Source organism: Bos grunniens, chromosome X, assembly GCF_055505025.1.
Source record: "Bos grunniens cultivar Pamir isolate PY7600 chromosome X, Bosgru_T2T1.0, whole genome shotgun sequence".
In the NCBI taxonomy this organism is placed as follows: Eukaryota; Metazoa; Chordata; class Mammalia; order Artiodactyla; family Bovidae; genus Bos; species Bos grunniens.
The window spans coordinates 57,398,039-57,411,962 of record NC_141194.1 but is presented as its reverse complement, the minus strand read 5'-3'; the positions used below and the strand labels follow the sequence as shown (position 1 = coordinate 57,411,962).

The window sequence follows — 13,924 nt, the reverse complement described above, 5'->3', positions numbered from 1 at the left end:
CTATGTAACAAAAATGGGACAAGCAATATCTCCTAAACACTCTCATCAAACAGGAATCAGGAATATTTCATCTAAAAATTTTAAAAAGCAGGAGAGCCCCAGCATGTGAGCTGTGCACCACCAGGGAAAGAGAAGGCCAAGAAGGCCAAGAAGAACTTGACCCGGATCAAGTAGCCATCACGAAGTCTGACAAGACAAAGAGCTATGGGCATTCACTGGCCTGCTTTTCAGACAGAGGATCTAAGACCTTGGCTTCAGCCTTCCCCAGTGCCTGCCCCTCTCTGAGGCTGTAAAGAAGGCATCAAGGAATCCCTAGTGCCCATACACCATCTTCTCAGAAGAGAGTCCTTCAAAGGCTTCCCACACTAAGTCACCAAATGAAGGCACTGCCTGCACATATTATAGACATATTATGTTTGCCTCCTATATCAGTCACTGTCCTCAGTCTTTATCTTTTTAATGCTAATGCATTTATATGCCACTGTTTTAGAAAACAGTTTGATTTCCAAAAAAAAATTCAAAAACTGTGAGCCCTTAAAAGTTCCATCAAGTGCTTAAACCAAAGAGGGAATACATCAAGGACAAGACATGAGACCAATGAAACCCATGCAGAGTACCCATGAGCAAAATTTTAATCCTAGATATGCTTTCCCTTGCCACTTGGCTTTCTTCTGGTGATCATTCCCATGGTTGGTTTGAATATGTTAAGTACATCTGTATTCATGTTATTAGCCAAAGCAGAAAATTAGAAATGTAAATCCACTACCGAAAATGCATTCATGATATATTCTAACATCACCACACACTGTACACACAAATTACCTATCCCCAGTCATATCAGCTGATGTGAACTGGAATTTTAATGCACTTTGAAAAGGTGTAACATGCCACTTATTTGTATATTATTACACTTAGTACTTAACTACATACTTCATACTTTACAAAGTACTTTCACATACATTAGCTCATCCAATTCTCACAACAATCCCATCATGAAAGTGTTCCTTGGACCATTTTATGAGAGACATCTAAGGCTCAAAAGTGGGATGTGAGTTGCCTAAAGTCACATGTCCACCACACTGAAGCACCAGAACTGGAAACCAGGTCTGCTGATCCCAGGGCATTGTATCACATCCTTTTAGGGAAGAAGAACAGGAGGTGTCTCATGGAATCCTATATTTTTCATCTTCTAATTTGGCCTTAACAGTTCATGGTCATGTGTGGGTCACAGAAACATGACTGGTTTAGTCTCTCCCTTACTTTTCCCTTTCCATTATAGAATGGCAAAAAGAAACAAAAGGAGATGGCATGCCCTGGTAATGCCATTAAGAATATAAACCTAAAACAGACCAAGATTTTCAATGAAAATCTACCTTGGCATCCCAATTCCAGTTGTACCATTCTAAGTTTTATGTTCCTACTCCTTGGGAAACCTTATCATCTTCCATTCCCCTGAAAAATTTTAACATGATGTGTGTGTGTGTTTGCTGGGGGAAATTCACAAAACATGAAAGCCTCTACAGGCAAATTCTTTCCCTGCTAATGCCCTGTAAGCAAACTGAGTGGTAACACAAAATCTAAGCTAAGGCCACGGTACTTTTTTCAAGTTAGAAAAAGAAAGGCCCGTGTCTGAATGACAACTATATGTACATAGGTCAAGGGGTATGAATCTGTTTACATATCAGCAGTCAACTGGTGAAACACTTATTACACATTTTAACTGAAAACATTTAATCAGAGATGGCAACTACCTAAGAACCAACTATTTACGTGCCTGATCAAAAAGGAAGAGACTAAACTAATAGCTAATAATAACCTTTAAGACTAGCATTTCAAAAACAACTTAAATTGGTAACTGGCAAAGCCTATTATTAGTTTTTTTCTTCTGAGAAAATGAAGCTGACAAAGAAAAAGCTATGCAAACACTAAGGTGGTTTTTTCCAGCCATTACAGTGGCTTTAACAACCAATGCTTTGGTTTCATTTTCAAGCAACTATGACCTTGATTATACATTAAGATAAGTTATTTAAAATACCAAATTCTTCATCACCCATTTGATCTGAAGAGCAGTTCCCAAATTCTTCATTTAAATAAAGAATAACATCATTTATATCTGTAAGATCATCTATTTGTTACATGTCAACAGCTGACATACAGATTCTGGTTACTTTGGCAACCTCATAAATTACTCAGAAAATGGATACTTTTAAAAAGTTTTATTTTTTTATTTATGGCTCTGCAGGGTCTTTGTTGCTGTGAGGGCATTTCTCTAGTGTGGTGAGCAGGGGCTACTCTCTAGTTGCAGTACACAGGCTTCTCATTGTGGTGGTTTCTCTTGTTGTGGAGCATGGGCTCTAGCGTGTGGGGCTTCAGCAGTTGAGGTACGCAGGCTCAGTTATTTGTGGCTCCATGGCTCTAGAGCATGGGCTCAATAGTTGTGGTGCAGAGGCTTAGTTGCTCTGTAGCATGTGGGATCTTCCCGAATCAAGGATCAAACCTGTGTCTCTTGCATTGGCAAGTAGATTCTTTACCACTGAGCCACCAAGGAAGCCCAAAGATACACTTTTTGTACTGAAAACTTAACTCTAGAGATAATGTAACTCAGAGGAACAAGAACAATCCTAGTCCCTCCAGTCAGACAGACAGGTCATAACCTTGACTCAGTCCTGAACCATCTACATAACCTCACATGTCATTTGACATCCTCATCAGTATTAATCAAATGCAGGACATTCTCTACATGTCAGTGAGTATATATATGTGTGCTGGGCTGCTGTGCAGGAATACAGCCATCCATTGTGGAGAGAGAACTTAAGTTCTATCCCTTCTCCCTGAAGATGATGCAGTAAGGAAGAACCATGTGATCTCTAAAGGGAGAGATGGGCTTGACCCTGACTTGCAGCCTTGACCCTCTTATAAAAAAAAGTGGGGGAACACTATTGCTCCCATAGTCTCTATGCTATGAGCAACAGAGGCAGCCTTTGGCAGGCCCAGCAATTCCTAGGATCTTCCCATTTCAGCCTCCCCACCTGTGACTGTGACCAACCTGATGGCTAAAGGGTATGTGTCTTCAATTTATGACGTTAGTAATAAGGAGCCCCATTACCAAGGGCTAACCTTTATCATTCAACATGCACTACCAGGAACTTTGGGTCATAAATTGATCATTCAGTTGCCAATTAGCTCCTTGTGTCTGTTTATAAATGAGTTGGAAACCTGGGGGAGAAAGGGTATGAGGTAATTTGCCACCCTCACATTCATACAGTTTCTATGATGATTAGAAATAATGTATGTAAAAACAGAAGTAAAGGATATATGCAAAGTTCCTTATATCAGATGTTCCATAAATAACTGTATTTGTGTGGGTTGTAAATAGTTTAAAAACAATTTGAAAATTGCAGAGTTGCTTTGACAGAAGAACTGGCCAAATGGGGAGACACTTTCTTATAAAATCAGTTGGGATTGTTTCCTCCTCTATGTTCTGAAAGATTTTGTGTAGGATTGGTATTATTTCTTTTTTAAATGCTAAATAGAACTCACCAATGAAGCCATCTGAGCTTGTATAAAGTTTTTTAATTATGAAAGCAATTTATTTCATTAATATAGGACTGCTCAAGTTTTCCATCTCTTCTTGGGTCAGTTCTGGTAATTTGTACCTCTCAAGAAATTTGTCCATTTGTCCATTTCACCTGGGTTGTCAAATTTATTTGTACAAAGTTGTTCATATTACACTCTTACTGTCCTCTTAAGGTGTAAAGGGTCTGTAGCAATGTCACCTCTTTCATTCTTGATATACGTAATTTGTTTCTTTCCTCTTTTTTTTAACCTTGATTGATCTATCTAGAGATTTATCAACTTGGAAGGCATTCTCTACTTCCTAAGGATGTTATTGAGTTTTATTGGCAGTCAACATCTCTCTTTTCTAGGCTCACTGAAAAGGTTTCCTTTAGTCCCCTTTCAGAAAGACAGCTGAAACAGGTTCCTTGGCTGTTATCTGAAGTAGGCATTTTTGGAAACTAAATTTTCAAAGAATAGTCCCACAGTGGGGGAGGAAGGCAGCCACTAACACTATTTATAAAGGTATTTAGTATTTTAAATATTTAGAGCCTTAGACCCAATCTTGCTGCTGAGCACAATGACCCTCCCTCAAAAATGACAGATTTTTTTTAAGTTTTTGTTTTTTTCTAATTTTTGGCCACACCCTCTGGCATGTGGGACCCTAGTTCCCCAACCAGGGCTTGGACCCATGTCCCCTGCATTGGAAGGCAGAGTCTTAACCACTGGACCACTATAGAAGTCCCAGTAATGATTTTTTTTTAATTTTTTATTTTGGAGTAATTATAGATTCACAGAAGTTGCAAAAATAGTGTAGAGAGGTCCTGTGGTATCTTCACTGGTTATACCTCAAATAATTGTACTACAATATCAAAATCAGGAAATTGATATTGGTACAATGTGTGTGCATAATTCTATGTCATTTTATCACATGTGTAGAGTCTTATAACCACCACTGCAATCAAGATGCAGAACTGTTCCACTTTCATGAAGATTTCCCTCATGCTATCCCATTTATAGTCACAGTCACCCACTTCTTTTCCCCACCATCCCTAACCACTGGCAACCACTAATTTGTCCTCCATCCCTATAATTTTTTCATTTCTAGAAAGCTATATGAAGGAAACCATATAGTGTGTGATCTTTTGAGACTGGATTTTTGCACTCAGCATAATGCATTTGAGATCCATCCAGGCTGTTTTGTGTATCAGTGGTTTGTTCCATTTTATTACTGAGAAGTATCCCACAGTATGGATGTTTGTTTAACCATTTACCTATCATGGGACATTGTTTGTTTCCAGTTCTGGGCTATTACAAATAAAGTTTCTATGAATAATCATGGACAGTGTTTTGTGTAAATAGAAGTTTTCAATTCTCTTGGATAAATCCTCAGAATTAAGATCTCTGGGACAAATGGTTATTTCAACTTCAGTTTTATAAGAAACTGCAAAAGTGTTTTCCAGAGAGGCTATACCATTTTACATTCCCGACAGCAATGGATGAGAGTTCTAGACTTTAAAACAGAAATGAATCACTGATGATGATGAATCAGCTGCTATCTCTGAGTAGGTACAGAACATAGTAATAACCAATCCGGGAGAAGGAAAAAAACTAGAAAATTGTGCAGGTAACTTAACATAGAGATTCCCATGCTTTAAAAAATACCATAAAAAAATACCTTACCTTCTTTAAACTGTACCCAGCATGGAAAATAATTGGAGGGAGCAGAATGTTGAAAAAGACCTCTGGATCAAATGTTACCTAAAAGTTAAAAAAAAGCAATTTTTATTTAATACTAATTGGTGCCATATTATTTCCTTAATATTTTAAGCCACTGACTAAAGTTTGAATATTTTCAAAAATGACATAAATGTGAAAAATCACACAGGAGAGAAGCCACAGCTCCCATGAACACTGGTCTGTTCTTCTCCATACAGCACTTCTGCACTCTACTCTTGATGGGCTGTTGAATATGTATTAAGACACAACAATTCAGTGCAAATTTGAGAACCAACAGAAAGCTTCTGGGTCAATGTTCTTAAACAACAAAGGTATACATATGGAATTTAGAAAGATGGTAACGACAACCCTGTATGCGAGATAGCAAAAGAGATACAGATGTATAGAACAGTCATTTGGACTCTGTGGGAGAGGGAGTGAGGGGATGATTTGGGAGAATGGCATTAAAACATGTATAATATCATATAAGAAACGAATCACCAGTCCAGGTTGGATGCAGGATACAGGAAGCTTGGGGCTGGTGCACTGGGATGACCCAGAGGGATGGTATGGGGAGGGAGGTGGGAGGGGGGTTCAGGATGGGGAACACGTGTACACCCATGGTGGATGCATGTTGATGTATGGCAAAACCAATACAATATTGTAAAGTTAAAATAAACTTATATTATATTAAAAAAAAAAGAAAAAAAGAATAGTAATAAAAAAGAAAGAAAAAAAATAAACAACAAATGAAAACATCTTGATTTTTATTAAACTGTTATAAAAGTTCAACTACAGTAAAAGGTGCAGGCATAATTCTTTACTAATTTTCTGCATCCTACCACCTAATTATTTATAGATATAATTTTAATGAATTTAAGTCTCTTTTGACTGAAAGTCATTTGTGATATGTGATGTGGCCTAGACCAAAGTCTCCAGTAGTGTTAATGGCTTCCTAAACATCAACAGAAATTTATCAACTCTTTCAGTTCAGTGGCTCAGTTGTGGTCGACTCTGCAACCCCAGGGACTGCAGCACGCCAGGCCTCCCGGTCCATCACCAACTTCCGGAGTTTACTTAAACTCATGTCCACCATGTCAATGATGCCATCCAACCAACCATCTCATCCTCTGTCTTCCCCTTCTCCTCCAGCCTTCCATCTTTCCCAGCATCAGGGTCTTTTCCAATGAGTCAGTTCTTCACATCAGGTGGCTAAAGTATTGGAGTTTCAGCTTCAGCATCAGTCCTTCCAAATATTCAGGACTGATTTCCCTTAGGATAGACTGGTCGGATCTCCTTGCAGTCCAAGGGACTCTTAAGAGTCTTCTCCAGCACCACAGTTCAAAAGCATCAATTCTTTGCCTCTCGGCCTTCTTTATAGTCCAACCCTCACATCCATATATGACTACTGGAAAAACCATAGCCTTGACCAGATGGACCTTTGTTGGCAAAGTAATATCTCTGCTTTTTAATATGCTGTCTAGGTTGGTCATAGCTTTTCTTCATAAGAGTAAGTGTCTTTTAATTTCATGGCTGCAGTCACTATCTACAGTGATTCTGGAGCCCAAAAAAATAAAGTCTGTCACTGTTTCCATTGTTTCCCTTTCTATTTACCATGAAACGATGGGACTGGATGCCATAATCTTAGGGTTCTGAATGTTGAATTTTAAGCCAGCTTTTTCACTCTCCTCTTTCACTTTCATCAAGAGGCTCTTTAGTTCTTCTTCACTTTCTGCCATAAGTGTGGTGTCATCTGCATATCTGAGGTTATTGATATTTCTCCCAGCAATCTTGAGTCCAGCTTGTGCTTCATGCAGCATAGCATTTGACATGATGTACTCTGCATATAAGTTAAATAAGCAGGATGACAATATAAAGCCTTGACATACTCATTTCCTGATTTGGAATCAGTCGTTGTTCCATGTCCAGTTCTAACTGTTGCTTCTTGACGTGCACACAAGACTTCCCAGGAGGCAGGTCAGGTGGTCTGGTATTCCCATCTCTTTCAGAATTTTCCAGAGTTTGTTGTGATCCACATACTCAAAGGCTTTGGCGTAATCAATAAGGCAGAACTAGATGTTTTCCTGGAACTCTCTTGCTTTTTTGATGATCCAATGGATGTTGGCAATTTGATCTCTGGTTCCTCTGCCTTTTCTAAATCCATCTTGAACATCTGGAAGTTCACAGTTCATGTACTAAGGAGACTAAAATTACCTGTAGGTAATCAGGGAAACTGGGCTTCCCTAGTAGCTCAGCTAGTAAGGAATCTACCTGCAATACAGGAGACCCCAGTTCAATCCCTGGGTTGGGAAGATCCCCTGGAGGAGGGCATGGCAACCCACTCTAATATTCTTGCCTGGAGAATCTGCATGGACAGAGGAGCCTGGCAGGCTACAGTCCATGCAGTTGCAAAGAGTCAGACACAACTGAGCTACTAAGCACAGCACAGCACAATCAGGGAAATCACTGTGAAACTATTAAAAAAGTCTTATGACATCCAGAAAAGAATTAAACATTCTATAAAGCCTCCTAACCCTTTTAAAGAATTTGCTCCTGTTTCTAGATTAACTGGCTCTTATTTCAATTAATTATTTTAAATCTTCATTCTAATTATTAAATGTGTAATAATTAAAGATTTAATAATTCTAATTATTAAATTAGCATTTCTCTTTAGAAACTGAAACTGTTGATTAGCCTAATTCACAGTATGTTTTCATTCAAATTATGTTTTATTCTATCTTCTTGCTAGAGATAAAAGTAGTCTGAAAAGCAGAGAATATCAGAATGAGAAGGGGCCTTGGACAATATCTATCCAATATGAGGACACTGGGGCCAAAGAGTTTGTGACTTGCTGAAGTCTCCAAACCCAGAAATGTATGAATCAGCACAAGAGTTCCCTGACGCCCACTCCAAAACTCTGCATCAACCAAGCTGCCTCAACAGGCCTCTTCTCCCTTCAACTGACAACAATAATCTTAGCTGTGTTTGTTCTACTACCTTTGCTTTATGTGGGAAAAGTTTAAAAAGGAGGGATCTGAATATACGTTTTTCTAAAGATAACAGAGTAAAAGTCAACTTCATCTTCTATTACGAAACTCAAAGATGGAAATGGGCTGGGGTTCTTCCCCTTTCCCCTACATCCTCTCTAGTATGAAGGACTTGGGTGGCCATTTCAAAACAGCCATTAGTGTGGTATTTACACTGGGTATCTTTCTCAGTTGCATTTAATTTCACAAATGTTTATGGAAATCCTATGCATTCTTATGAAGGGTTGAAAGGAAAGAGCTCACTAGAATTGCCATTAGGGACAGAGAGATGATGGGCATGTTTAATGTTCCAGGTTGAGAATAATTTTCTTTAAGGATTATGGCAGATCCAGAGAACAATAATTTTCAGAATGCAAGCTACACTCTATGACTGCAATCACTAACTGCAGTCAATAAATTGGGAAACGTAAATTGTAGAATATGGTAGAAAGAATCATGAAGAACTAAGAATAACTTCTGAACACTGAATATACAAGCTAAAAGAAAAATGAGAAACCAATCTTATTTTAAGAAAGAAACAATCTCATCCCTAAACCATAACAAGGATAAGAAACATAGTCAAGAAGAGATGGGAGTTAGAGAGAGGAGCTGAGTGGGATGTACAAGCGCAGTGCACCACTGGTGGCCCACATCAGTCTGACAAAGCTAAAAGGCTCAAGTTCAAATCTGGTTCCTTCTCTTCATCACAGTCCAAAAGTTTCCTAGCCAAACTGAGAACCAGGAATGTTATTGATGTTCTAGGAATTTGAAAATATTTCTCTTCACAAGGTCAAGACAGAATTGGAAAATCAAATACCACATCAGTTGTTTTTAATTAAATAAAGCAGTAAGAATTTTGCATTAAAAAAGAAAGATCATGTCAGGACCATAACAGCTCACCTTCCTCAGCATGTCGTTCTGCTCTACACTGTTGACCTTGCCGGGGCTGATTTCTCCTTTCAGGGTGTATTCAAAGAACTTCCCACTGACATTCACTAATAAGGTGCTGAAGGCCCTGTCTTCCTGAGTGCAGCTGAGTGACTTGTCATGACCACTGGTGGCAGTGGTGCCATACCTCAGGATCACCCCGACGATGAGTCCTGAAACAGAGTGGAAGAAAACATCAGGCCTGTGGAAGGACAGAGAGATTATTTTTTGGAGGCCAAGGAGAGGGTATGTATTTTAGGAACAACTCTACAGTCCTTCAGAAGGGTTAGGCATCCATCTATTCTGGTTTGGGTCCCTCAGCCACCAGGAGGACAAGGTAGGCCAGTACCTTTTAGGGTTATGATGGCACTCTTAGTATTCGGAACCACTAATAGTGTCTTACATCCCAGGATTTTGTGGGAGGAAGATGGGTGATAAGAGGCAAAGTTGTTTGCTGCCCAGCAGAACCACTGAGCTCTTTGATTTCTACCAGCAGCATCCCTCAGGCCATCCACAAGCAAGGACAAGGCCTCGAGAATTTCTAGTTGCTACAAAAGCAACTTATTTTGCCACACACCAGAGGAAGGGAAGAAAAGAAAAGAAAGGCTTTTGCTTAGGTCATTTCAAGTATTGGATATCATGGAGAAAATAATTATATCCCTTAGGGAGCCAAACACCACAGTGTAAATTTTCACAGTCATGATTCAGGAACTGGAGAGCTGGCTTCTTGAGGCTGCAGCATTGACACAGCTAGCATAATTAGCTGCAAGTCTTTCCATCACATTTTGTTCTTAGTAGGGTTTTCCCTTTATGAGGAAAAAAACAGCAAAACTGTGTGTAAGCATTTAATCCCATGAGTTATAAAGAAATGTTGCTCCCCTGGTCCTGGATATGAGTCACATATGCCCAAGTAAAAATGAGTGAAATGTGAAAAAAAAAAAAAAAAAAAAAACACACAAATAACCACAAGACACTTTCTATAATTCTCTCTTAGGAGGAAAATTTCAGATTTCTCTTTAAATTCAGTTGTTAGAAATATTAAGAGAGAGAATGGTACAATGTTCCTCCCATCTCATTTTGCCATTAAAGGAGAAAGTTATATGAGAAAAAGAAAGAACAATGTTTACTATATCCCATGTATAATGTGCTTCCCTGGTGGTAAAGAGTGCTTCAGATGGTAAAGAGTCTGCCTGTAGTGTGCAAGACCCGGGTTTGATCCCTGGGTCAGGAAGATCCTCTGGACAAGGAAATGGCAACCCACTTCAGTATTCTTGCCCGGAAAATCCCATGGACAGAGGAGCCCAGTGGATTACACTTCATGGGATCGCAAAGAGTCTGACACAGCTGAGCAACTTCAATTCACTTCATTTCATGTATAATGTTCTACAATGTCTCTTATCATCAAGATATATAAGAACTCACAAGACATTGTTGAAGAACAAATAATATATAAAATCCAGAAAGATATAGTTCTTTAAGTCACACACTGTGCTCTATTGTTTTATTATTGATGTTATTATTAATATTAAAGACTTGTTCTAACATAATTGAACTTTGTGAAAAAATAAAGTTGTAAATTTTTACTCCAAATTTAAAATGAGGTTCTTAAAAATCTCAGCTTGAGACCTTGGTCTCTACCATCCAGAGGTACACACGTGGTGTACATTTGGCAGCCAAATAGACTGGAATCCTGGGCAATCTTTTTGTCTGGCTTGGCTGTGCCAACTCTCAGGAAAATTTGTCATAAGAGCTGTCCATAAGGGGCCTTTTTCATCTTTACTTTCATTGTGTCCACCTGTACAACCAAGGTCCTTTATTTTTTAAACTATTTTGGGGAGTAAACCTTCTAGATTTTGTGAAGGTTGCATCCTATGTACTCTCTTGTGCAGGAGGCTCTTGCATGTTTTTGGTGTGAGTCACTATTAAGGTATATCTCATCAATGGCCAGAGGATGGATTCTTTAAACTGGTGAAACTTCTAAATTGGCAAATTTTTAGCTTTCATTATAAACAGCTATTTTATTGGTACCTATGAAAAACAAATTAGATCATGGATAAAAAAAAAACATTAGATTGTTAATTAGGTTGATTGATTAATAGGAAAATAAGAACATAAGAAAAACTATACAGATTTCTTTATAACAAGGTGAAAATTTTAAAGGGACTCATCCCAAAAGGATAAAAATCCTTAGATGGTTATCAAGAAATAAGATAAAGAAAATAGATATTAATGGGATCAAAACAAAATGTTTTGATACAACACTACTATGGAGCCCTATATTGAGGTCACAGGACAAAAATCTCTAGAATTGACCAAGCCCCATAGCAACTGTTGCCATGAGCCCTCCTGACCTAAATTTAAATTAGCCTGTTCCCTGACTTCATATTAGGTAAAATATTCACCATATAGCTTTCTGACCAATCACCTAATGCCACCCTTCTAGCAGGAATTTTCTTCATCTCGAGGCTACAAAATTGACCACTAGCCTGTGAAATGGGTCAGCTCTCCCTGGTCTGTCAGAAAGTCAGATGCTATGTTTGCAGCACCCTTCACTATCTTCGTTCTTTGTTCTCAATAAACTCACTCTCTTCTGAAATACTTTGTGTCTGGAAATTCTTTTCTAAGCCACACACAGACCACAACAACTATCTAAGGTTGGATGGGCCAGAAGGACCCCCCCCACTACTGGTCCCCAACATTAAAGGGCCCCAAACAGTTCAGTTCAGTCACTTAGTCATGTCCAACTCTTTGCGACCCCATGGACTGCAGCACACCAGGCTTCCCTGTCCATCACCAACTCCCGGAGCTCTCTCAAACTCATGTCCATCGAGTCAGTGATGCCATCCAACCATCTCATCCTCTGTCGTCCCCTTCTCCTGCCTTCAATCTTTCCCAGCATCAGGGTCATTTCCAATGAGTCAGTGCTTCGCATCAGGTGACCAAAGTATTGGAGCTTCAGCATCAGTCCTTCCAATACACACACACACACACACACGTATATGCTTTTAACCCAACTGTAAGTCAATTTTTACCCAATGTGTAACCAGGCCTCTGACAAAATTAATGATGACTACACGTCTTGACGTGGTCATTCATACATTTAACTCTATATAGAATTAATTGTAATAGTGCAACTCTAGATGTGGGAATAAGCAACAAAGAAAATACTTCCTGGATCATAACAGACTAGCAAAACAGAAGATCCAGAGAATTTTAGGTTATAAACAGGGCTTAATCCAAAACTTAGCACACTGAGCAGCCTATCAACATAATTCTCATCTGATCTAGGAATTAGCCCTCTTAGCACCATGGGGCAAATTAACTGGTCAAGAAATGCCTCCTAAAACTTGGTCTAATTTACATCCAACAGGAAGTGCTGTGAACTACAACAAAAAAAAATGTTGCCTGCAATTCTAGTAAACAAAGAATATTTCAGATCAAAGAAACCACCACCACCACCCCTCAAGGTGCACCCTGGAGAGAAGTTAGATGGAGAAAAACAGGCTATGTGTCTCGATAGTTAAGATGCATATCAAATGAATAATTTCAATGAGCCCAGACTCTTACATCTTCCCATACATAGATAAGCATTAAATTCATTAACTTGAGAGGTCTGGGTTTTGTGATTAGCAGTAATTTTTTGATGTTATTCCTGGGCTGTATAGCTGTCAGCAAGCTTCCTGAATAAAACACGTTTTTCTTCAGTCAACAAAGTCTTCATCAGGAAACTAAAATAAGTCATTTATAAAAGGCTGTCCTCCCAAATCAATACCTGCTTCACATAACTCACTGTGTTTACTCGTTATTAGCAAAGCTAACTATAAAGCTAAACCATGATAGGACAGGGTCTTCACAATGACTAACAAAAGAGGAGGTATAATATTGTGATTTATAATAAGAAATATATATTTGGTCTTCGTCCCAGTTTCCTGGTACACAGCACCTAAAACCCCTGGAATCCCTAAGGCTCTAAGTGTCTCTTTGTATGCTAATGAGATGACTGATAGCTGGGGGCTCCCAGATTAGCCTCTGAATGGGGGCTGCTTGCCAAGGGAATCAACCAGTTGATTAGAGAGTTGGAACTTTTAAAGCCACCCAACCCCTGAGCTCCAGGCAGGGAAGAGGTCCTAGAGGTTAAATTGATCATTAATGACCAATGATTTAGTTAACTATACCAATGTAATGAAACCTCTGTAAAAATCCCTAGAGTACACAGGTTCGGAGAGCTTCTGGACTGGTGAACACATGAGGGCAGAGAAGAGCAGCTGACGGAAACTCCGTGCCCACTCCTACATAACATGCCTCATCCATCTCTCCCATATGGCTGTTTCTGAATTATATCCTTCTCTAATAAATCAGTAATACAGTAAGTAAACAGGTTTCCTGAGTTCTTTGATCTATTCTAGCAAATGATCAAAGCCAAGGAGGGGAACATGGGAACCTCTGACTTACAGTCAGTTGGTCAGAAGTTGGATTTATGACTAACCTCTGAAGTGAGAGGGGCAGAGGTTTTGTGAGGCCTGTGGGATCTGATGATACATCCGGGTAGATAGTGTCAGAGAGTTAAACTGTGGATACTCAGTCGGTATTCGCTTGAGAGCTGGAGAATTGCTTGGTGTGAGAAAATTCCCACACATGTGGTCACAGAAGTGTCTAGTGAGGGTACTGAGAACAGAAGGGATACAGGAGATTTTTCT

The 13,924-nt window shown here is 39.1% G+C and overlaps 1 protein-coding gene across 8 annotated transcripts in view; it reads right to left on the bottom strand.

The window, feature by feature from the left end:
• SLC9A7 (solute carrier family 9 member A7) overlaps positions 1-13,924 on the bottom strand; it is a 187,029-nt gene that overhangs the window by 76,637 nt on the left and 96,468 nt on the right. For all 8 annotated transcript variants that reach the window (XR_015158903.1, XR_015158904.1, XM_086387608.1 and 5 more), the window contains exons 2-3: positions 9,201-9,400; positions 5,239-5,316 (exon numbers count right to left, since the gene is read on the bottom strand). Coding sequence is in view for 6 of the 8 variants with exons in the window: in XM_086387608.1 (XP_086243734.1) it covers positions 5,239-5,316; positions 9,201-9,400 (278 nt within the window). In the remaining 2 variants the exon portion in view is untranslated. The remainder of the gene's footprint in view (positions 1-5,238; positions 5,317-9,200; positions 9,401-13,924) is intronic.